This window comes from Aulonocara sp. 'chitande type north' Nkhata Bay, linkage group LG1, assembly GCF_057382095.1.
Source record: "Aulonocara sp. 'chitande type north' Nkhata Bay isolate Kocher_YH1m ecotype deep benthic linkage group LG1, A_spYH_male_GT1.1, whole genome shotgun sequence".
Classification (NCBI taxonomy): domain Eukaryota; kingdom Metazoa; phylum Chordata; class Actinopteri; order Cichliformes; family Cichlidae; genus Aulonocara; species Aulonocara sp. 'chitande type north' Nkhata Bay.
This window is the reverse complement of record NC_141344.1, coordinates 14115407-14138925: the sequence shown is the minus strand read 5'-3', so window position 1 is coordinate 14138925 and position 23519 is coordinate 14115407. Positions and strand designations below refer to the sequence as shown.

The 23519-nt window shown below is 40.0% G+C and overlaps 2 protein-coding genes across 4 annotated transcripts; both read left to right on the top strand.

Annotated features, from left to right (window-relative positions):
- The first annotated feature begins 4248 nt into the window (after positions 1-4248).
- LOC147338802 (uncharacterized) lies at positions 4249-10735 on the top strand. Of its 2 annotated transcripts, none has more exons than XM_086280850.1 (10): positions 4249-4375; positions 4463-4530; positions 4646-4775; positions 5706-5854; positions 5960-6102; positions 6187-6349; positions 7094-7187; positions 7291-7378; positions 8016-8089; positions 8183-10735. In XM_086280850.1, exons 1-10 carry the CDS (start codon positions 4332-4334, stop codon positions 8994-8996), a joined length of 1767 nt encoding a protein of 588 aa, XP_086136976.1. In that variant the 5' UTR covers positions 4249-4331; the 3' UTR covers positions 8997-10735. The 2 variants fall into 2 exon arrangements, with proteins under 2 accessions (XP_086136976.1, XP_086137046.1); XM_086280920.1 differs by having other exon boundaries at positions 4646-4766; positions 8183-10734.
- Positions 10736-16264: 5529 nt separating this feature from the next.
- Positions 16265-19779, top strand: LOC147338801 (uncharacterized). Of its 2 annotated transcripts, none has more exons than XM_086280752.1 (5): positions 16265-16400; positions 16496-16566; positions 16658-16778; positions 16976-17124; positions 19458-19779. In XM_086280752.1, the coding sequence occupies exons 1-5, from the start codon at positions 16387-16389 to the stop codon at positions 19532-19534; spliced, it is 432 nt and encodes a 143-aa protein (XP_086136878.1). In that variant the 5' UTR covers positions 16265-16386; the 3' UTR covers positions 19535-19779. The 2 variants fall into 2 exon arrangements, with proteins under 2 accessions (XP_086136878.1, XP_086136809.1); XM_086280683.1 differs by lacking the exon at positions 19458-19779 and adding an exon at positions 17930-18646.
- The last annotated feature ends 3740 nt before the right edge of the window (positions 19780-23519 follow it).

The following is a 23519-nucleotide window of genomic DNA, read 5'->3' as shown; positions in this document are numbered from 1 at the left end:
CCTCTTAAGGAAATATAAACATGGCATTTCATTTTACATATACAGGTGGTTTAATTTAAAATTAAAAAAACCCACAACCTCTTTTTGGTTACTTTCAAACACCATATGCTTTATAAGGTCTGAGACGATGAAAAAATATAAATGTGACGTGTCATAATATTTAAGATACCGAAGATTTCTGAAAGAACACTGCTTAAAATGTGTATATATGAGAAGTACCAGTAATAATACTAACTGACAACCTACTGATAGACATCAGGAATCATCTTTCAAGTCTGTTTTAGACACAAACAGATGGACTGAACCAGAAGAGAACTTGAAGAACTTGAAACTCAGGATTGTCTCATATTTGTCAGTGTGAAATTATTAGCTGTCTTGAAGAGCACCAGCTTGTCTAGTTTCTTCATTAAACTTTCTAAAAAAAAACTGTAGTTTTGTTTGTTGCGCCAAGCCGACATGTTAGTTGTACAATCCAGAGTCTAAGACAATTTCGTGTGAAAAAGAATCAGCTTGTCCAATGTTAGGAACACAACCGAGTCTTGAGATTTTATATCCATAGCTGGTGCAGGATTGGTTAGTGTTTTGAAAAACCTAAAGGGAAAAACGAAACTGTCTTCTTTAACAATGCACTTGCAAGACCAGACAGATTCCCTGCAATGTGTTGTAAGCCTGATTGTTCCGTGTTTAACAGACCGTGTCTGCAATAGTTGATCGGTTAGTACGTCAGACTATTTTTTCTTTCTTTTGGCACCAAGCCACTTTATGTTTGAGGAGAAAATTGAAAGCTGTGAAACAAAACCTACAGGAAACCTAACAGGACAACTGAGAGAGAGAAAAAAATCAGACATTATTTAAGAAAGCCCTTTTAGGACATTCTTGTGTACATAATTCACCACAAAAAAGGCTTCAATATCATACAAAGACTTCATGTAAATTAATATATTCTGGATCTGAAAAGAAACTCAATGGTAAGAGAAAAGACTGTTTAAAGAGATGTTCTTGAGTAGGGCTGGGCGATATGGCCTAAAATCCATATCATGGTATAATTTGAAGCATGTGGGGTAACGATATATATCGTGATATATTCTTTTCTTCTGTATAACGTATTTTGCACACTGTAAGGCACACTTAAAATCCTTTAATTCTCTCAAAAATCAACAGTGTGCCTTATGTATGAATTCTGGTTGTGCTTACTGACCTCGAACCGATTTGATGTAGTACATGGCGTGCAGAAATCTGTCAAAAATGTTTTAGTACGACTTTGGTAAGCTATGAAGGCACCGCCTGATGGCTTGGCGGAGCGGTACGGCTGCCGTAGTCAGGAGCCTTGCGGAGTAATCTGGGTTCAAAACTCCGTTTGCTTCAGGTCCCAAAGTCAAAGGAACACTGCGGCATTACTGAGAGTTAAAAACTGTCTAAATTCTTTCATCTTTAATAAAATGATTAGCGTTGCTGCTTTACCAGGTGTAACAATTAAGTTTAACATTCAGGCATCCATGAAAACAGATTTAATAAATTCAACGGAGTTAGAAGTTAGCAGGAAATTAGCTCGCTAGTTTCCACCTAAACATGATATGCCATGTTCTGACTAAGATTTCTGAAAAAATTAAAACGTACAGCAGTGACTTTTGTAGGGTTACTGAAGTCGGACTAGCTGGTATATAATGATGTCCTACGTGATCACTAGCAAAACAGCTACGTTAGCATAACATTAGCACAGTGAAGCTGACGGATGAACGCTAACCTTTTTCCACATGATAAAAGTTAACGTGAGGGTTTCTGGTGGTTAGGGACAAATGCAATTAATAATAATAATAATAATAATAATAATAATAATAATAGATTTTATATATGAGCGCCTTTCAAGTCACCCAAGGACACTTTGCAATAGGATAAAACACTTAGTAAAACAATGGCAAAATAAGAACAATAAAACAAAAGCACAAGATAAAATTAACAAACAGTGGATTCACAGTGAATATGCAGATTTGAAAAGATGAGTTTTGAGTTGGGATTTAAACTGGGGGAGAGAACCAATGTTTCTTATTTCTGGGGGCAGAGAGTTCCACAGCCTGGGAGCAGAGCAGCTGACAGCTCTGCTTCCCATGGTGGTGAGGCGGAAGGAAGGTACAGTAAGCTGGATAGAAGAAGAAGATCGAAGTGAACAGGTAGTGGTTAACAGGTCAGAAAGGTAAGGAGGAGCGAGGTTATGAATGGCCTTGAAGGTGAGCAGAAGAAGTTTGAATATTATCCGGAATTTCACAGGGAGCCAGTGAAGTTCCTGAAGAACGGGGGTGATGTACTGGTAGGAGGGGGTTCTGGTGATAATGAGAGCAGCAGAGTTCTGAACCAGTTGAAGCTTATGGAGGGATTTTTGGGGGAGACCATGCAAAAGAGAATTGCAGTAGTCAATACGGGAGGTAACAAGACTGTGGACAAGAATGGAGACTGGGTGGAAAGAGAAGGAAGTAATCTGTTAATGTTGCGTAGATGGAAGTAGGCAGAACAGGTGAGATTATTGATGTGAGATTTATAGGAAAGTGAACTGTCTAGGATGACACCAAGGCTCTTAACCTGAGGAGAAGGGAAAACTGTGGAATTATCGATGGTGAGTGAGAAATGGTTTGCCTTCAAAAGGTTGGATTCAGTTTACTGCACACAAAAGCAAACAGTTTACTTCTCACACAACAAGTTTTAAACATGTACATTTTATGTCTCTATGTCTCATATGAAATACTTACACTTGTATTTAAATTATGTATCTTTTTATTTATTTGATAATATCACAAATTAATTTCCATATACTTCAAATACGTGATGAAATTATCTTTGCACATACATACAAAAGCACACATGTTTTTCCCATTGTTTTCCATGCTGACTTCCTGTTTTCAGTGAACTTCAGACAGTTCAAGGAAACATCCTGGCTCATAAGGCCATGACAAAAAGTGAGGATCACTGTTTTGGCAGTTAAACAAAACACAGTATAGAAACCAGTAGGCTCAGTCTTGGGCGTGGATACATGAGTGTGGAGTGCCAGTAATATATTTGAAGTCAGGGAGCACACTGCCCAGGTGTTCTAAGTTGGCAGAGATCCGAAAATTACCCTGAAACACATACAGAGGAAAAACTTAAAGTAAAGTAAAGTGTAACCCTCAATACATTTATATAACCAAAATACATCCAACACAACTCAGGTTTGACTCCTGCACCCGAACAATGGCAGTTTGACTTCCAACAAGGAAATTCCTCTGAGAATACATTCATGTTAAACACCACAACTTGCTTTATATACATTCCACTTTGTGGAAGAAGATGAAAGGGGACATATAAACCTCCTGTCAATGTGACTAAAACATGTTCCTCCCCTTTTACATCATCAGTGAATGAAAATTAGTGCTACACTATACATGGGTATACATTCATTAAAATGTGCCTGGTATGGGTCTAAGGTTTCTTGTAATTGTGTGTTATGTTTTGAACCTAAAATAAGTCTATATATAAATTTATGTCACGTCATGGCTATTGACTGTGCAAAAAATGCTGAAAATGTGAACTGTATTTTTTTAAATCAAACTGCAAAACTGCAGCAGTAATTTGCCAATTAGAAATATCCTTAAGAATAGAATAGAATCATTTGTGTTTGTTGTCTTGTTTATTGTCTAGCTTGTCACAAATAATCATACTGTGTTTATCATAACTTTTTTCCAAATTATTTATACATGGTTTATTTTTTCCTCTCATGTTCTCCATATAATAAAAACGACCTTTGTGCAAGAATGGCATATCGCAATTCTAGAATCAAGGCATTATTTATTATGTGCAATAGTAGGCTTAAAATGTTTCCATGAAAGCTGTATAATTTCATGTTCAGGTTCCGTTTACTATACGTAGCCTAACGCAGGTCTATGACAGTATGACACACAAGCGGTCAGAGACTTTTAGCATAAATGTAATATAAAACAGCTGAGGACAGCCAGTGAACTTTAGAGACCCAACAAAATATAATTGGTAATGTTAGTTCCTGTCGATAATGTGCACGGGAAAAAGAAAGAGGAAAATTTTGCTTAATTTAAATGATTCCATCGTTTTTATTCCATAACTTTCCATATTCCCACTCTACTGCCAAACTGGGATTTTACAGTGTTTTACAGTAAGCCTACTCCCCCCTCCCCCGTTTTTATACGCACGGTTCTGTCCTTCCAAAGAAAAGTCAGTGAGTCTGACTTCCGCTAAATGAGTGGTGCATTCTGCAACAGCTTTCACATGAGAAAGACTGTGAGACACACTGTGCGAATGGATTTAGGCTGGAGCCGAGCAGACCGCTTTCTATGAAAATACGCGAACTAAATTGTCTCGTAATGGATTCAAACAGGTAACCTGGATAACGTAAATTTGACTTTCTTCACGAATCCGTCAGGTTTGTTAAAAGAAAATATCTTATTTTCGTTTTTTCTTCCAGACAAGTTTGCAACTGGATCTCTTATACCGTGCTTCTTTTTGGATACATAACTGCGGCCGTACTTCCTGGTATGTAGCTTACAGTAAAATAATAATAATAATATTAATACTGTAATTAGATAGTCTGTGTGAGCCCTGTGTGAGCACTCATAATTTTCGTACTTGTATAATATGTTTCGTTCAGGAAAGAATCCGACAATTGGCTTCAACCTTGAATGTACGTACGACTTTGACCAGGTGATGCAGTGTGAGCTGGAGCTGCAAAACTGCACTGAGTACAGCATGACTCTCCAAGTCCAAGACAAGTATGCCCGGTGTGTTTTTAATCGATGATTTTAGTATTACACCGATCAGCCATGGCATTAAAACCAACAGGCTTACTTTGACTGGGTGCTGCTTTTGCTACTAGCTCCTACGTGTCCGGGTATAGACACGATTTATCTGAGGGTATCTGCCCTGTGTGGGGGTTCCTGGGTCGGCTGTATGTGGACCGGACTTGCATTGGCACTCTGAGTGGATTCTCAGTTAGATTGGGATGTTTGGATTTTTGCTCTTCGTTGTGTTCCTCATTCACTTTCTAGACAGTTCTTGTTGTGTGGAAGTTCTCAGTGGAAATCCCAGCAAACTCGGTATTACTGGTGCTGAGAGGTAAAATGAATGTGCACAGAGTTATATCAAACTTTAAAAAAAAAAAAAAAAACAGCAAAAAACTAAAATAATAAGCTATGGCAGTTAAATGGTTGGTACATTCTTGTGAAGAACAAACATATTGTACTTTTACAATATGTACAGTTTTCCCAAATTTGTTTTTGTTTCTTTAGGCTGTTTTTTTAATCAATAAGTGTTAAACAGTTGACAAATTTCAGCTGCTTTTCTGTCTGTTAATCTTCTTTGGGATTCAGGGGAATATGTCAATAGATGAGCACTGTTAATTTTATTCCATAATTTTTGTGCTGTTTAAACAATGACTTTAGTAAACTAGAGTAACACTGCCTCAGTATGTGGGACATGTGTACAAAGGATAAAAATGTGGCGTTGTTGTAGCAGGAGGTCAGCATGATCCAAAGATGATTGGTTGGGTGTAACTGGAATCCAAGGTTAATCATTAACACTGCATTTAATGTGTAGTCATTACTTGTTACTTTCTTCATCTGTCTGTGGTTTCAATGCTGTGGCTGACAGTGTAAATATGCTGTGGCATATGAATGTTTAAAGTGTTTTGCATATTATCCTTTGCTCCCCAGTGAGGAGAACTGCGCTGTACAACAGTGTGGCATTGGAAAGTGTTGTTGCTCCTTCAAACTGATGCGTGTGTTAGGAGAAGCTCTCACAGCAAAAGTCTGGAAAGATGGCAACATCATGGAGTCAAAAGCTATCAATGTCATGGAGAGCAGTACGTTGGCTTCTTTCAAATTATTTCCCATAACTCTGCATCTGCCAGAAAGACTCTCTGGAGGTGAACAAATATTCACTTTAATGCTCTTTTGTTTCTGTACAGTAAAACCAAAAACTCCAACAATCAAATCAGTCAATGAACTCGAAGGGAATTTTGAAGTCAAGTGGACGTCAAACATGAAGGGATTTTTAAACAATGAAATGACTGCTGTGGTGACTTACTATAAAAAAGGAGAAACAGAAAAGGTAGGAACAATGCCACAGTAACTATTTGTTCTGGAGATGTAAACATGGACAACTGTCAAACTCATTTTTGTTCCTCCATACTAGACATCTGGACCTTTCAAACCAGCCACAGTTGATGAACTAAATTACTATGTAATAAAAGGTCAAGACCTGGCTCCCAGTTCAGCATATGTGGTCAGCGTGAAAAGCTTCTTAAGTCTGAGTGGCAAGTTCAGTGACAGTAGCAAAGAGTGGGAATTTGAAACTGGTAAGAATTGTCTTTATTCAGTTGTAAAACAGTAAATTCTGTATTTCTTAACTGTGTTAAGAGGCCCTAATTATATTTCTATTACACATTCAGCTGAAAAATAATATGAGTTTTAATATTAACTCTCAAACTAACTATCATGTAAGCTGTTGTCTCCAGAGAAAAGTGGAGATGAGCAGCTTAGATTGTAACATTAAAAGTGAATTTAGAAGTGTATTCGAATATAAAGGATCTGTGGAAATCTCAAAAGCAAAGAGATAAAAAGTTTGTATGTATAATATGTACAGTTTTAATTTCTCTTTTTAAATCTCCTGAACAACAAAGCAACAATAAATCAATAAATTATGATGCTATGTCCTGTTTTAAGTAGTATCGATCTGAACATTCATACCGTGTATAGCATAAGATAGAGTATGAAGACTTTTTAAAAAATGTATATTTTATCTTTGTAACTTACATTTTGGAGGCTGCATAGAGTAAAAAAAAATGCAATGGGACACTCATTGGTATAAAAAAATAACTAAAAACTATCCTTTTGAGGCAATATGAAGAAACTGTTTAGGAATTATATAGCATTAAGTAGTGACACAGTGTCATCAACACAACACATCTAACACAAAATACAAGTCTGTTAGCAGACATATAAGCATATGCTATGCACTTTATCCTACTATATCTCTCTGCTGTATAACATCTGTGCAAGATTGCAATTATTAAACTTGTTTCATACATGTTATTTCACAGGTCCTTCCCGCCACAACCTGATGTTGGTTATCATTATCACCCTCAGCATTGCTGCAGTCATCCTCAGCGTTGCTAAATATGGCTGTTATGCAAAGTGAGTCATGTAGATCAACAAGTTTTTCTTGTGCCTCGGTCAGTGCATATTTCCCCTAAATATTTGAATGGGGTCATCATTTTTTTCCTACATTTCCTTTTAGGTTGAGAAAAATCTATTACGATGCAGTTCCGAAAACTACAAATCCCTCTTTTCTTAATATTAATCCAAGTGAGCAGAAGGTGAGACAGGTGAGGTCAAAAACTTCTAACTTCAATGGTTGCATTCATTTACTTTATTATTAATAATTATTAACAATTTAAAATCTGTTGGTGATTTTCATTAAATTATTATATTGCATCACTTTTTCATCATTTGCCATAATTGGATTTACATTTGGTCTATAAATAGCAGTTTTATCAGGACTGTTATAGTCAAAAGAAAATCTAATGCATCTAGTGGACAACATTTGGCGATTAGAATAGAAATGTATCTGCTTAGCCATCAGCTGATGAAGACTGGCACTAAAAATCAGCTGATCTGCAGGGACTACAGCTGAACTTGAATTTGTGGCCTGTCTTAAGTGACACTATATTTAATTTTTCATTGTTCATGGCATAATCAGCCCTGGAGTCAAATGGCCTTCACAAACGCTATGATTTAACAGAAATTGTGCTGAAATCAGAAACCAGCTCTGCATTTTTTAACAGGTTTTTTCTACGGTAAAATCAGTCACTAAATCCTATTGTCCCAAAAACAGGGCAAACTAAGTCAACCAGAAATGATATCTTAAGGAATACAAAAGGCACTTTGAGAAACATACTAAAGTTCCAAAAGATTTTCCTCCTTCAACTGAAATGTTTAAGACTGTTCATTCATTTTGCTTAGGTCTTGAAACTTGAACCCATCATTACCATCCCCATACATGTTGAGACCCTTATTCCAGATGACAGTGAACTGGGGTTAGTATTGACTGCATTGATGCATCACCATTACAAGACATTTCCTTGAGGATTTATATCTGGCAGTTTCAGTAATTGTTTCTTTGTATTCAGGTCGAAGGTGTCATTGACAGACACAAGCTGTGGAAGCCTTCAGCAAAGCAGTGGGGTCAGCACGGGTTCCTCTGATCTAAGTTATACAAATACTGCAAGCCCCGTTGCTGTGAATGGAGAATCTTCTATTGCTAAAGCTGCTAAGAATGAGCTCTGTAAAATATTCCCAAATATTTGCCCAATATTACCAGTGAGCACCAGTCTCCCGACACAGTCAAACAATACACAAGGAAGTGAATTATTCTCTGAAACGAGTTCTGGAGTATCTGCATTTGAAAATAAAACCTATCACTTCCTTCTTCCTGGCTGTTTACATCAGACTATGACAGACAACTTAAACACCCAGGGGACGGCTGAAATGCTTTGTGACTCTATTTACCATCCCAGTAACAGTGGAATGGAGAGATGTCCGGATCACCAGATACCAGCTTGTCAAGTTCCTGCACAACTAAGTGGTATTTCACCATCAGTGGTTTCACCTCTTCTATCAACAGACATGTCCTATCAAGAGGTCCCCATATGTGTGCCCATAGGGTCACACAGTTTTCTTGCAGTGGATGACGACTATCAGGAAATTCCAAGTTTGGTGAGGCAGCCTGATGCTTCGCTTTTAGAGCACAGAAATACTGAGCATAAGGAACATTTGGACAAGTCGGAGGAGGAGTCACTTAGAAACAGCCCTGAAAGCATCTTAAGCCCAGTTGTTCCAGTTCAGGATGGGCAGCGTGTCTCTGAACTCCAAGTACCCACCTGTTTTAAATCTACTAACTGCTCTGTACCAATAATCACAGAGAGTGGCTATCAAAGTGTGTAGTGTTGTGACCATAACTTCAGTTTTAGCTCTTTCTAATACATGGATGCATGAAAATGATCTCATGATAACTGTTTCTTATAGAATATGATCCTGCTGTCATTTGGAAATTATTCTATATAGTAAGTCAAAGATTTGCACTGTGAGAACACTTAGGTTCAGCATATTTAAAATGTACTCATAACAAACATTATTTTATTTATTTAACTTTGATTTCACCAGTTTAGTCCCATTGAGACCAAAGATTTCTTTTACAAGGGAGACCCGACCCTTAAAGGTCTGACTTGACCGGTGGATTTGAGGGGTGAGCACAGGAGGTAGAGCAGGTCATCTACTAATGTAAGGTTACTTCAGTCTGCATGCCAATATATCCTTGGGCAAGTTTCTGAATGCATTCACCAGAGGGTAAATCTTAAGGTCTATTTTGACTTTTGCGATAAATCTACTTCATACATGACGCTGGAACTAGAAACTCCATTTATCCCTACACCACAGCCTTCCACACCATTCAGGTCGTCGTGGTACGTGTCGACTGAACAGTGGTTATTTTTCTCGGGAAGTGCAAGTCAGTTACGTAGAAGGTTGTTGTGTAGGTTTGAAATGGGCTTTCAGTTATGGTGTACGATCTCAAATAAAAACAAACTTAGGGTATAAGTGATGTACATGTTGCCATTAGAATGCTTTTCAATCAAAGTGAATTACCCTGGGCTCTGTTTGTTTCAAAGAAACATTGCTGAAGAATTTTCAGATATTATATGGCTATAATTATAACCGTAATTTATTAAGTGTTTGTTTTCAACAAATGTTTAGGAAAAAAGTTTTATTTGTCATGTTGTTTTTATATCCAAAATTCAAGTTATTTTCTTTTGTTTTGTTTTCACTTAATTGTAAATAACACATTTGAAATGAGGCAGCACAGTGGTTCGCATTGTTGCCGCACAGTAAAAAGGTCCTGAGTTTAATTCCACCATCAGGCCAGGGTCTTTCTGTGTGGAGTTTGCATGTTCTCCCCATGTTTGCGTGGGTTCTTCCTCCCACAGGCCAAAGACATGCAGTTAGTGGGTTACGTTAATTGGAAACTCGAAATTGCCCATAGGTGTGAATGTGAGTGCGAATGGATGTCTGTCTCTGTGTGCCAGACTGGCGACCTGTCCAGGGTGTAGCCCCATGAGAGTTGAGATAGGCTCCAGCACCCCCCGTGACCCTGAAAAGGATAAGCGGAAGTGAATGGATGGATGGACATTTGAAATGTATTACTGGAATGTATAAATACTGATAAGACCAAAATATGTTAAATTTGTCATGAATGCTAAAACAAGTGAGCTTTAATCTCTTTGCTTTTCCCGAGTTAAAAAAATGTTCAAAGTGAATTACTCTGAGATGTGTTTGCTTCAAATAGACATTACTGAAGACTTTCAATGATCTACAGTATGCTGTACTTTGTACAGTCTGCACAAACAATTTAATATTAAATTCTTCAAGCATCATTGCGTATCATTTGTAACTTGGATCCCAATGCGGTGACCCATTTTAGAGATTGGTACTTCAAATTAAAGTCGTTAATAAATGAGAGCACAAAACCGATAGCAAAAACAAAACCCACAAAGAAGAATGTAATCCTGTTAATGACAATGGAGGGGGTCACATATCTGAAAGCTTGACTAATGTGCATATAGTAATGATAAACACAATACATTTACAGCTACACTGAGTCATACAAATAGTGCTGCATTTATTATAAACTTTTCAGTAGTTAGTCAATACTCCTGATAATGTAGCTCTTTTCTGTTCACGTTGTTTAATTCAGATGTTTAATATTGGCTTCCTTCAGTGTTGCTTGGAGGCTGGATGTCTATCAGGGTCCGCCTCCATATTGTGTTCTCAGCATGAGCAGACACTGTCGCCTCTGCACTGTGAATTTGCATGAAATCACATGACCAAAACAGACTCACCTGCAGAATCAGAATCAGAATCAGAATGGGTTTATTGCCAGATGTTGAGGTTTACAACATTAGGAAATTGCTGCGGTGCTTCAGTGCAAACAATAAGAATTAAAGTGCTATGTAGAAAGAAAGATATGTGCATGAGATATACATGAGATATATACATGAGAATAAGAATTATGAGTGCTACGTAGAAAGATATATACATGAGTGCAGGTGGTGATCAGTGCCAGACATGAAATGATGCAGTGACACAGCGTAGGGTCATGTGTCAGTGGCGGGGACAGTCATGTGGTTATTGTTCATGTGTCCAACAGCAGAGGGGAAGAAACTGTTCTTGTGGCGAGAGGTTCTGGTGCGAATGGACCGGAGCCTCCTGCCTGAGGGGAGCAGGTCAAACAGACTGTGTCCAGGGTGAGAAGGGTCAGCTGAGATCCGGGCTGCACGCCGCAGTGTCCTGGAGGTGTACAGGTCCTGCAGAGATGGGAGTCTGCAGCCAATCACCTTCTCAGCAGAGCGCACAACACGCTGCAGTCTCTGTTTGTCCCTGATAGTGGCTCCAGCGTACCACACGGTGATGGAGGAGGTGAGGATGGACTCGATGATTGCAGTGTAGAATTGCATCATCGTCCGTGTTGGCAGGTTGAATTTCTTCAGCTGCCTCAGGAAGTACATCCTCTGCTGGGCTTTCTTGATGACGGAGGTGATGGTGGGCTCCCACTTCAGGTCCTGGGTGATGGTGGTACCCAGGAAGCGGAATGAGTCCACAGAGGTGATGGGGGTGTCAGTCAGGATGATGGGGGGGGGGGGGGGGGGGGGGGGGGGGGGGGCTGTGTGCTTCCTGAAGTCCACAATAATCTCCACTGTCTTCTGGGCATTCAGCACCAGGTTGTTGTGGCTGCACCAGGACACCAGACGTTCAACCTCCCTCCTGTAGGCAGACTCATCCCCGTCAGAGATGAGCCCAATGACGGTGGTGTCATCTGCAAACTTGATTAGCTTGACAGACTGGTGGGTGGAGGTGCAGCAGTTGGTGTACAGGGAGAAGAGCAGAGGAGCATGTGGGTGAGCATGCAAACACGCATTAGATATTCATTGTTTCATTTATTTAATTGATTGTTTGTGTCTGGCCCAGAGTTTTTCCTATTGGTATGGCGTAATATGTAGAAAATGTACTAATAATAAACAATAGCATATAATAGTAGATTTAGTAGGGGTTAACTAGTCTCATAACTGACTCATAAATCACTTACAAATTGATCACAAGCCAGAATAACTTTATGTTACTGTTACATGCTGAAGGAAGACAAGGTTCATCCAGGTGCAAATTGAGGTTTATTGCTCTGAAACACAGCAAAACAGCAGTTAGGTGTTACTGAAGGCTTCCATTACCAAAACTGGCCTGCGTTACTTTTGTAAGGGATTTGCCAGTCACTCATTTGTTTGAGTCGCTACTGCCACCTACTGGCGAAACTCAGTATCGCCTTAGAGGCACCGGCACAAGAACAAAAAATTGAGGTGGGCCGGGGGCAAGATCAGTATTACAGTATTACACTTTGAACACTGACTTCATTGTAATACGTTTATAAAAAGATATCTATTTTTTTTTACATCATAATGTTGAGTATATGCAGAGTTTGATGGCTGTAGAAGGCTCTTAATAAAGAATAAACAGGAGTCAATGACTTAGTGTGATGAGAAATTCAAATCAAGAGCACATAAGGACTTTGAACTAGAGTCAATTTTGATTTCATAATTAACTTTTTACAATGAAAAATATTTATATTATTCTAGATTGCCAAGTGAAATTTTGAGCATTGATGTCATAGAAAATCCAGATTACACTTTTTAGGATTTTTCAAACTTTAGGAGGGATGTTAGATATTTACAATGGAATAACTATCATTCTAAATACATTATTTATTCCATTGTCTTTTTAAATTAATCATTGTATATTTGCTGATGAGCTGATTGCCAATAGTTGTTCAGAACAGGTCAACCTCCAGCCTCACACAGCACAGAGGAAAATGCACTCACCTGCATGCTTCACAGTGGAAACCATGCATGTAGAGACCTGGCTTCACCTTTTCTGTGTCATGCGAAGGCAAGGCGGGTGGATTCATCAGACCAAAGCACAGATTTCCATTAGTCTAATATCCATTCCTTGGTTTCTTGGCTCAAACCAATCTCTTCTGCTTGTTGCTTTTTCTTAGTAGTCGCTAGTAATCTTTAGTAGTCCCTAGTAATCTGTTAATTTTGGGAATGATTTCTGAGGCTGGTGACTCTTCCTTTCCTGGGGCGGTCCTCATGTGAGCCAATATTGCCATTTGTTGGTTTTGCAACTGCACTTGGGGACACATTCAAAGTGTTAGCAGTTTTCTGGACTGACTGACCTCCAGTTCTTCAAATAATGATGAACTGTCATTTGTCTTACTTAGCTGGTTGGTTGTTGTCATAATATGAATCCTAACAGTTGTCAAATAGGGCTGTCAGCTGTGTTACCAACCTGACTTCTGCATAGCACAACTGATGGCCTCAACCCCATTAAAAGGCAAGAAATTCAACCAATGACAAGCCACACCTGTAGAGCGAAAATCATTTCAGGTGACTACATCGTGAATCTCACTGAGAGAAGGCCAAGGGTTTGCAGCACTGCCAACAAAGTAAAAGGTTTTATGTATGTATGTATCTACAATGTAGAAAGTTAAAAAAAAAAACAAAAAAAAAAACATCAAATGTGTCCAAACTTCTGACTGGTAGTGTATATTCTTTATATATATTACAGCACCGGATCCCCGCAAGGCTGCGTTCCCAGCCCCCTACTGTACAACCCTGTACATATATGACTGTACATCAACCCACCCAACCAACGTCATCGTCAAGTATGTAAGTAAGTATTTAACCAATGTTGGTTTTTCTTTCTGGCCGTTGGGCATAGCAGGAAAATAACATCAACCTTAATGCAGTTGAGTTACATGTCAGCCGTTTTGTGCTGCAATACAGTAACAGTTATATCAGTAAAGTTTTACTGATTGTATGTGTGTGAAAGAAAACCAACAGAACAAATCACAAACCAAAACTGAGCTCCTTTAAATTCCCCTCCTGACTTTGTGGGACCTTTTTTTTTTATATATTTTTCAGACTACACTTCAAAAACAGTAACACATTCACAGTGTAACAACAGATAATATAATATATGAAAAGGGGAGAAAATAACTGAATCTTTTTTTCATTTTTTTGTACAGCACCAACCACAGCCTAGCATGATTATGCCACATGAACAAGATCTACAACTCTTGCAACACTTCCTTTCTCAACATTTACCAACTATCTAAATTGTGAGTGGAAGTTTACAACACGTCTTCTCGTCACTTTTTATGCTGTGTATGCTGTATATCTCTGCTGCAAGATACAACAAGATATCACGGCCTTATTATTTTATGCATAAAGTATGCCAATAAAAAAACTACTCACTGGATATAAGTGTTTTGGGGACAAAATTTGAGTAGCAAGGCTGAGATGGTTTAGGCATGTGTAGGGGAGCGATAGTGAGAGGAGGGATATATTGGACAAAGAATGTGTAATATGGAGACGAAAAGTGAGAGACAACAAAGAAAATCACAAGATGCAGTAAATAAGGACATGCAGAAGGCCAGTGTAAGCAAAGAGTATTCAAGTGACAGCAGGAGAGCCATTGTGCCCCCTTCAGGAGGCACCCAAGAGAAGAATATTAAATGTCAATGATGGGTTTCTTTCTAAACATTTACATGTCAATGTAAATGTCAATGTTGGTAATACGTTACCAACAAAGGTGATAATACCTTTGTTGAAGTATAAAATAGATTTTATTAAGAGTATTTAATACGGCTGTGTCAGATAATGCATACCCAATTTCTCACTCTACACAAACACTGGGATTTCAGTAGCTTTTTTGAGTCAACTCCCCCTCGACTACTGTTGTGGGCTTTATGCGCACGGTTCTGTCTTCCTTAAGAAATGTGAGTAGGACTGACTTCCCCTAATGTGGCGCAATATATCCTTCTATTGCTCCCATAACAGGAAGACTGTGAGACTTGGGCGTAATAGTGATGGGATTTCCAGCTCTTTTTAGAGATCCGGCTCTTTCGGTTCGGCTCACTAAAAAGAGCCGGCTCTTTCGGCTCCGAACCGGCTCTTCAGGTTGTTTTGTTGCTTTAATTAATTTATTATTAACAATAATATAAAATTATGCACAAAAGGAATTACTAACGTAAAAACAAGTGGTTTTATTTATATATGTTTATATATAAATATATGCGGTGGCCCCTAGAGACAAAACACGTACAAACTCCAAAACACATTTCTAGCATGAACTGAACTTCCAAAGCAGAGCTACTAGATCACTTAAATTACACAATTGAAAGCATGTGTGTATTGTTTGTGTATTTATACACAGGCACTCATATATATATTCAAATAATTTTAAAAAAAGTTCATTTACCTGTTATTACCACACACCAAATCCGGTCATTGGTACTTGCTGGCTTGTGTAGCCACAAGATAACAAAGGCTCAACACTGCGCCCAGCATCCTGGAGCACTTCTGTTGTTCTTTTGTACGTGTTTTGAGTTTTTATGTGCTTCTGAGTTTTTATATGCTTCTGAGTTTTTACGTGCTTCGGAGTTTGTACGTGTTTTTACGTGTTTTGGAGTTTTTACGTGTTTTGGAGTTTGTACGTGTTTTTACGTGTTTTGGAGTTTGTACATGCTTCAGAGTTCGTACGTGATTTGAAGTTTGTATGTGCTTTGTCTCTAGGGGCCACCGTAAATATACTTTTATTTATTCACTCCACATAAAATGTAATAAATAAATCATCTAATACAAAAATCAACTATTCACATTTCAAGTTTTAACTATTTACATTTTCAGCTTTTTCCTTTCACAAATTTAAAGTGAAAAGAACACAAAACACTGCAAACCACAACACAATTAAATATAAATTATAATATGAAAACTAAAAGAACATGCATATTCTCTGTCATATGGACCTGCATGAATAAACTTTCTCAATCCTTTATCATCTGCAACCGAAAATAGTTGTGGATGATTACTATACCTTTCTAATGTTGTTGTCCCTGCCTCTCTTTCTCTCTCTCTGGCTCTGTTCCTGTGCTACTGAGTGTAACTACCGCCCCTCCCCCCTCTGCCCAGCGTAAAGCACAAGGCTCGCGTGCAGAGTGAAGCGGAAAAAAAGTGCGAGAGAGAGGCTGAGAGAAAGAAAGAAAAAAAACCACGTGACGGCTCGCGATAAGGAGCCGGCTCGCGTCGTTCACGTCAAAGAGTCGGCTCTAAGAGCCATTTCGTTCGCGAACGACCCATCACTAGGGCGTAAGCAGCGTTCGCATTCCCAGGATATAGACCGTAGCTGAGTGTTTTCCATAGCAGAAAAAAATGCACTCAGTTGTTTCATAATGGATTCAAATAGGTAAACTGATTAACTTGGAGTTGTCTTTCTTACTGAATCCGCCATGTTTGTTGAAAGAAAAGATCTCCTTTTGCGTTTCCCCTTTTCTTTTCCAGACGAGTCTGCACCAGGATCTCTGTTATCTTGCTTCTTTTAGCACACATCGCGACTGCAGCAGTTCTCTCTAGTATGTACATTACAGTGAACAAATGCTGTAATGGATTATTCTATGTGTGAATTCTTAATGAGCCACAATTTATAATTTATGTTTCGTGCAGGAAATATTCAGACAACTAACTCCAGTCTTGACTGTACCAACGACTTTGACGAGCTGATGTTGTGTCAGCTGGAGCTACAAAACTGCACTGAGTACAGTTTGACTCTCCAGAGTGTAGACGGGTATGACTGAGATGGTTTTTTTGGGGTTTTTTTTAGTCTTATTATAACACTGGCTTTTGTAAGCTAGAGGAAATAAAAATGTGGGATGGAGGCATTGGGTGAAAATGCTGTACATAAAAATGTAAGATTAGCTTAATCAGCATAAGATGTCATAAATATCATTTGTTTTAAACATTTTGTATTATTATTTCCCACAGTAAGAAGAATTGCTTTTTACAACAGTGTGGCACTGGACAATGTTGTTGCTCCTTTCGACTGATACTCGTGCTTGGAGAAACTCACACAGCAACTATCTGGAAAGATGGCAACATCATGGAGTCAAAAGTTTTCAGTGTCACAGAGAGCAGTATGTTGACTTCTTTTAATTCAATTCAATTCAATTTTATTTATATAGCGCCAAATCACAACAAAAGTCGCCTCAAGGCGCTTCATAGATACAGAGAAAAACCCAACAATCATATGACCCCCTATGAGCAAGTACTTTGGCGACAGTGGGAAGGAAAAACTCCCTTTTAACAGGAAGAAACCTCCGGCAGAACCAGGCTCAGGGAGGGGCGGCCATCTGCTGCGACCGGTTGGGGTGAGAGAAGGAAGACAGGATAAAAGACATGCTGTGGAAGAGAAACGGAGGTTAATAACGGATATGATTCAATGCAGAGAGGTCTATTAACACATAGTGAGTGAGAAAGGTGACTGGAAAGGAAAAACTCAATGCATCATGGGACTCCCCCGGCAGCCTACGTCTATTGCAGCATAACTAAGGGAGGATTCAGGGTCACCTGGTCCAGCCCTAACTATATGCTTTAGCAAAAAGGAACGTTTTAAGCCTAATCTTAAAAGTAGAGATAGTGTCTGTCTCCCGAATCCAAACTGGAAGCTGGTTCCACAGAAGAGGGGCCTGAAAACTGAAGGCTCTCCCTCCCATTCTACTTTTAAATACTCTAGGAACAACAAGTAGGCCTGCAGAGCGAGAGCGAAGTGCTCTAATAGGGTGATATGGTGCTACAAGGTCATTAAGATAAGATCAGGCCTGATTATTTAAGACCTTGTATGTGAGGACCTTTTAAATTACAGCCCATAACTCTGCATCTGCCAGAAAGACCGGGCGAACAAACATTCACTTTAATGCTCTTGTTTCTGTTTCTGTACAGGGAATTCTGAAGTCATGTGGACGTCAAACATGGAGGGATTTATAAACAATGAAATGACTGCTGTGGTGACTGTAAATAGTCACTGTACTTGTTCTCCAATCTATTATAAAATTCTTGACAAATATCTGTTGTAAATTTCCTCTTCTTAATATTCTTAATATATAATGATCTATTTACCTTAATGTATTTCCATGTCCATGTAGGCCTTAAAGGCAACAATAATGTCTGACTAAATTCTTTGTCATATACTTTAAATGCTCCAGCTCTATCATCCCCAACCCACCCAAAACTATTTTTAAAATCCTTTCCCCTCTCCCAACAATTTCCTAACACTTTCTTAACAGATTGATTTTTTTATGACCTTTCAAATGTATCCAATAGTTAACCATTAACTGTTGCACAACACAACTGATGTTCCCAACCCTATTAAGAAGGCAAGAAATTCCACAAATGAACCCTAAAGCCACACCTGTAGAGTGAAAACCATTTCAGGTGACTACATCATGAAGCTCGTTGAGAGAAGGCCAAGGGTTTGCAGCACTGCCAACAGAGTAAAAGGTGGCTACATTGAGGAATCTAAAATATAAAACATATTTAAAGTTTTTTTTTCTTTGCTGCATAATTCCATATATCTTTTTTCATATCTCTGATGTCTTCAGTATGTATCTACAATGTAGAAAAAAAATAAAAATAAATACATGAAAAGGTATGTCCCAACTTCTGACTGGTAGTGTGTATTCTTTATATATATTTCAGCACCGGACAAATCACAAACCAAAACTGAACTTCTTTCAATTCCCCTCCTAAATTTGTGGGACCTTTTTTCATATTTTTCAGTCTACACTTTAAAAACATTAATGGAACACATTCACAGTGTAACAACAGATAATATAATATATGAAAAAAGGAGAAAATAACTAAAACTTTTTTTCATTTTTTTACAGGCGCAACCACAGCCTAGCATGATTATGCCACATTGCAACACTTTCTTTCTCAACATTTTCCACCTATTTAAATTTTGAGTGGAAGCTTACAACACATCTTCTGGTCACTTTTTATGCTGTATATGTTACAAGATACAGCAAGATATCACACCCTTATTATTTTATACATAAAGTATGCCAATAAAAAATACTTATTTGATATAAGGGTTTTGGAGACAACAAAATTTTAGCAGCAAGGCTGAGATGGTTTATGCATGTGTAGGGGAGCGATAGTGAAAGGAGGGATATATTGGACAAAGAATGTAATATGGAGACGAAAAGTGTGGATGATGTGAAGAAGACTCACTAGTATGAGAGGAGTATTCATGCAACAGCAGGAGATGGAGGCAGATGAGCCATTCAGGAGGCAGCCAAAAGAAGAATATTAAATGTCAACGATGGGTTTCTTGTTGATGTGAAAAATTTACATCATAGTTCACCATTATCGCTCAAAGCCTCTTAAGCCCAGTCTAGTTCTCCAGGTTGAGTTATCCACACCCATAATACAATCCAACCATCCTTTTCTCTGCAATGTCTACTGACAGGTTTGATGACCCCTGCGGGGAAAGGCTCATCAGTGCCATCTGAGAACTCCTGGGCTCTCTGTTCCCCGATTATATAGCTGTGGTTGGCACATCATTCTGCCTCTCATGCACCTGCCTGCCTGCCACCTCGCCATGCTTCAACGTACTTTCTTTATGTTGTTTAAGCACTTGTGATATCCATACTCACCTAATACTAAAGGAATATCAACGTGTGTCACACTCACTCATTCGATGAATCACTGCTTCATGTTTAATGTGAAAGAATCACCTTAAAAAATTTTGCACAGAGGAGCAAAGCAAACACAGACTTGTAGCTTATGATTACTAAATTTCATCTTTCATCAACTGTCAAATTTACAGAATAACTGTTGTTGTTTCTTGTCTTGTCATGTTTCATGCAGAGCTGTTATGACAGAGGCATCTTTGAAAATTAAGCTGTTTGTGTAGTGTAAAATTACACAAGCTAAGCTAAAATCATAGAAAAAGCATCTGATTTTATTTGAAATAAACAAACCACTTCCTAAAATGTAAATGTTTAGGACAAATACAGTAAGATTGTGCTAATACTTTTTCATAAACATATTGCTTAATCCAGTGTACCGTGAATCATTACAGAAAATGGAAGATGCTCCTCTGTCAAAGTGGTGCCTGCTAACACTTTGTAATCTAAGATAAATGCAAAATCACAGTTTGCAGGGTTGCTGTCAGGGTCCTACCCGGTGTTTTGATTTTGTATTATTATCTTTTATTAGTCTGTGGTTTCTTCTTGATTCGTGTTTACTAGTGTTTTGGTTTCTGTTTTGTATTTCTAGTTCGTAGGTTTTGGATTCCTTTGCTCCTCATGCCACTCTGGTCCCTGTACTCTGGCTCTCTCTGTTTCGTGTCTCTGAGTCTGTCTGTAAGTTCAGTCTGTCTATTTCCTGTTTTATTTTGAAGGTCCATGTCTGGTGTCACTGTATTCAGTTTTCCGCCATCCCTGTTTCGTCATGTTAATTAGGTTCAGCCGTGTCTCCCTCCTGTTTGCTATTCCTTGTTTCCCTCCGTGTATTTAAAAGTGTGTGTTTGCCTTTGCTCGTTGTCGGTCCATCTGCGTTTCTCTGCTCATCATCCCGTGTTCCTCCCTGCATGTTATGATTTCAGGTTTGTTCACTAGTTTTCCCAGTTCAGCTTAGTTCTGTCCTCGCCATCCTAGCTTTTGCTTGTTTTCACCTCCTGATAATAAAGCTCACTCGCATCAAAGACAGTGCCTGCATCTTGGATCCTTCTCTTAACCCCATAGCTGCTTAATGAACAGTTCAAAGACATACAGTTTTAAATTTAAAATAATTGATTGTTTTATATATATATATATATATATATATATATATATATATATATATATATATATATATATAAGGGGCAGTACCCTCCATGGAGAAGGAGGCTAGAGGGCAAGATCAAAGTAGCACGGAGGGAGGTTAGCCAACTAACGGAGTTGCAGCAAGGTGCGACAAATAAGGTGCCTAAGAAATACAGCAAGCTGTCCATACCTGAGGCCTTGGAAACTGCCAAGCAAAGACTCACAGCCTTGGCCAGCCGCTTGAGGAGGTACACCAGAGAGATAGAAGGCAGGAGAATAAACCAGCTGTTCTCCACAGAACCAGCAAAGGTGTACTCTCAGTGGCAAGGGAACAATAAGAGAACAGCACCACCAAGGCTGGAGACGGAGCAATACTGGAAGAGCATATGGGAGACGGACACAACCCATAACGGCAATGCTCAGTGGCTAGAGGATCTGAGGGCAGACCACAGCGACCTCCCTGAACAGGGTCCAGTAACCATCACAGTGGCAGATATCCAAGAAAGGGTCTCCAGTATGAAGAGTTGGACAGCACCAGGGCCCGACATGGTTCACGCCTACTGGCTGAAGAAGCTGACTGCACTCCACGAGCGTCTGGCAGCACAAATGAACCAGCTGCTAGTTAACGAGAGACACCCGGAATGGCTAACTGAAGGCCGGACGGTCCTGATCCCCAAGGACCCCAAGAAGGGACCGGTCCCCTCCAACTACCGACCAATAACCTGCCTCAGTACTACATGGAAGCTCCTGTCAGGCATCATATCGGCTAAGATGAACAGGCACATGGGTCAATACATGAGCGGGACACAGAAAGGAATTGGCAAGAATACCAGAGGCGCAAAACACCAGCTACTGGTAGACAGAACAATCAGCCGAGACTGCAAGACCAGACTGACCAACCTGTGCACTGCCTGGATTGATTACAAGAAGGCCTATGACTCAATGCCCCACAGCTGGATACTGGAATGCCTAGAATTGTACAAGATCAACAGGACCCTAAGAGCCTTCATCAGGAACTCAATGGGGATGTGGCGTACAACACTAGAGGCCAACTCCAAGCCCATAGCACAAGTCACCATCAAGTGCGGGATCTACCAAGGAGATGCTCTGTCCCCACTGCTGTTCTGCATAGGCCTGAACCCCCTCAGTGAGATCATTAACAAGACTGGCTATGGATACCGACTACGGAACGGAGCAGTTGTCAGCCACCTCCTGTACATGGATGACATCAAGCTGTATGCCAAGAGTGAACGAGACATCGATTCACTGATCCACACTACCAGGCTATACAGCAATGACATTGGAATGTCGTTCGGACTGGAGAAGTGTAGTCGGATGGTAACAAAGAGAGGGAAGGTAGTCAGAACTGAGGGGATTGAACTACCAGAAGGCAACATTGCAGACATAGAGGACAGTTACAAGTACTTGGGGATCCCACAGGCGAATGGGAACCATGAAGAGGCCGCTAGAAAAGCTGCAACCACCAAGTACCTGCAGAGGGTCAGGCAAGTCCGGAGGAGTCAGCTGAATGGTAAGAACAAGATCCGGGCCATCAACACGTACGCCCTGCCCGTGATCAGGTACCCTGCTGCGGTAATAGGCTGGCCAAAGGAGGAGATAGAAGCCACTGACATAAAGACAAGAAAGCTCCTTACCATGCATGGAGGGTTTCACCCCAAATCCAGCACCCTGAGGCTGTACGCTAAGCGGAAGGAAGGGGGCCGGGGACTGGTGAGTGTCAGCACCACAGTCCAGGATGAGACAACGAACATCCAAGAATACATTGGGAAGATGGCCCCAACTGACCGAGTGCTCAGTGAATACCTCAGGCAGCAGAAACCCAAGAAAGAGGAGGGAGACGAGGAACCATCATGGAAGGACAGGCCCCTGCACGGTATGTACCACCGGCAGATAGAGGAGGTGGCTGATATCCAGAAATCCTACCAGTGGCTGGACAAAGCTGGACTGAAAGACAGCACAGAGGCACTAATCATGGCAGCACAAGAACAAGCTCTGAGCACAAGATCCATAGAGGCTGGGGTCTATCACACCAGGCAAGACCCCAGGTGCAGGCTGTGTAAAGATGCCCCTGAGACAATCCAGCACATAACAGCAGGGTGCAAGATGCTAGCAGGCAAGGCATACATGGAACGCCATAACCAAGTGGCCGGCATAGTGTACAGGAACATCTGTGCCGAGTATAACCTGGAAGTCCCGAGGTCAAAATGGGAGATGCCCCCAAGGGTGGTGGAGAATGACCGAGCTAAGATCCTGTGGGACTTCCAGATACAGACGGACAAAATGGTGGTGGCTAACCAACCGGACATAGTGGTGGTAGACAAACAGAAGAAGACGGCCGTAGTGATCGATGTAGCGGTTCCGAATGACAGCAATATCAGGAAGAAGGAACATGAGAAGCTGGAGAAATACCAAGGGCTCAGAGAAGAGCTCGAGAGGATGTGGAGGGTGAAGGTAACGGTGGTCTCCCCGTGGTAATCGGAGCACTAGGTGCGGTGACTCCCAAGCTAGGCGAGTGGCTCCAGCAGATCCCGGGAACAACATCGGAGATCTCTGTCTAGAAGAGCGCAGTCCTGGGAACAGCTAAGATACTGCGCAGGGCCCTCAAGCTCCCAGGCCTCTGGTAGAGGACCCGAGCTTGAAGGATAAACCGCCCGCAGGGGCGTGCTGGGTGTTTTTTTATATATATATATTTGCAATCACGC

Coding starts and splice junctions, on each gene's coding strand:
- LOC147338802 (XM_086280850.1), top strand. CDS start 4,332: ATGAAAATACGCGAACTAAATTGTCTCGTAATGGATTCAAACAG. Junction 6,350..7,093: donor AGAGTGGGAATTTGAAACTG/GTAAGAATTGTC, acceptor GTTATTTCACAG/GTCCTTCCCGCCACAACCTG. Junction 7,188..7,290: donor AAATATGGCTGTTATGCAAA/GTGAGTCATGTA, acceptor ATTTCCTTTTAG/GTTGAGAAAAATCTATTACG.
- LOC147338801 (XM_086280683.1), top strand. Junction 16,779..16,975: donor ACTCTCCAGAGTGTAGACGG/GTATGACTGAGA, acceptor TATTTCCCACAG/TAAGAAGAATTGCTTTTTAC. Junction 17,125..17,929: donor TTTCAGTGTCACAGAGAGCA/GTATGTTGACTT, acceptor GTTTCTGTACAG/GGAATTCTGAAGTCATGTGG.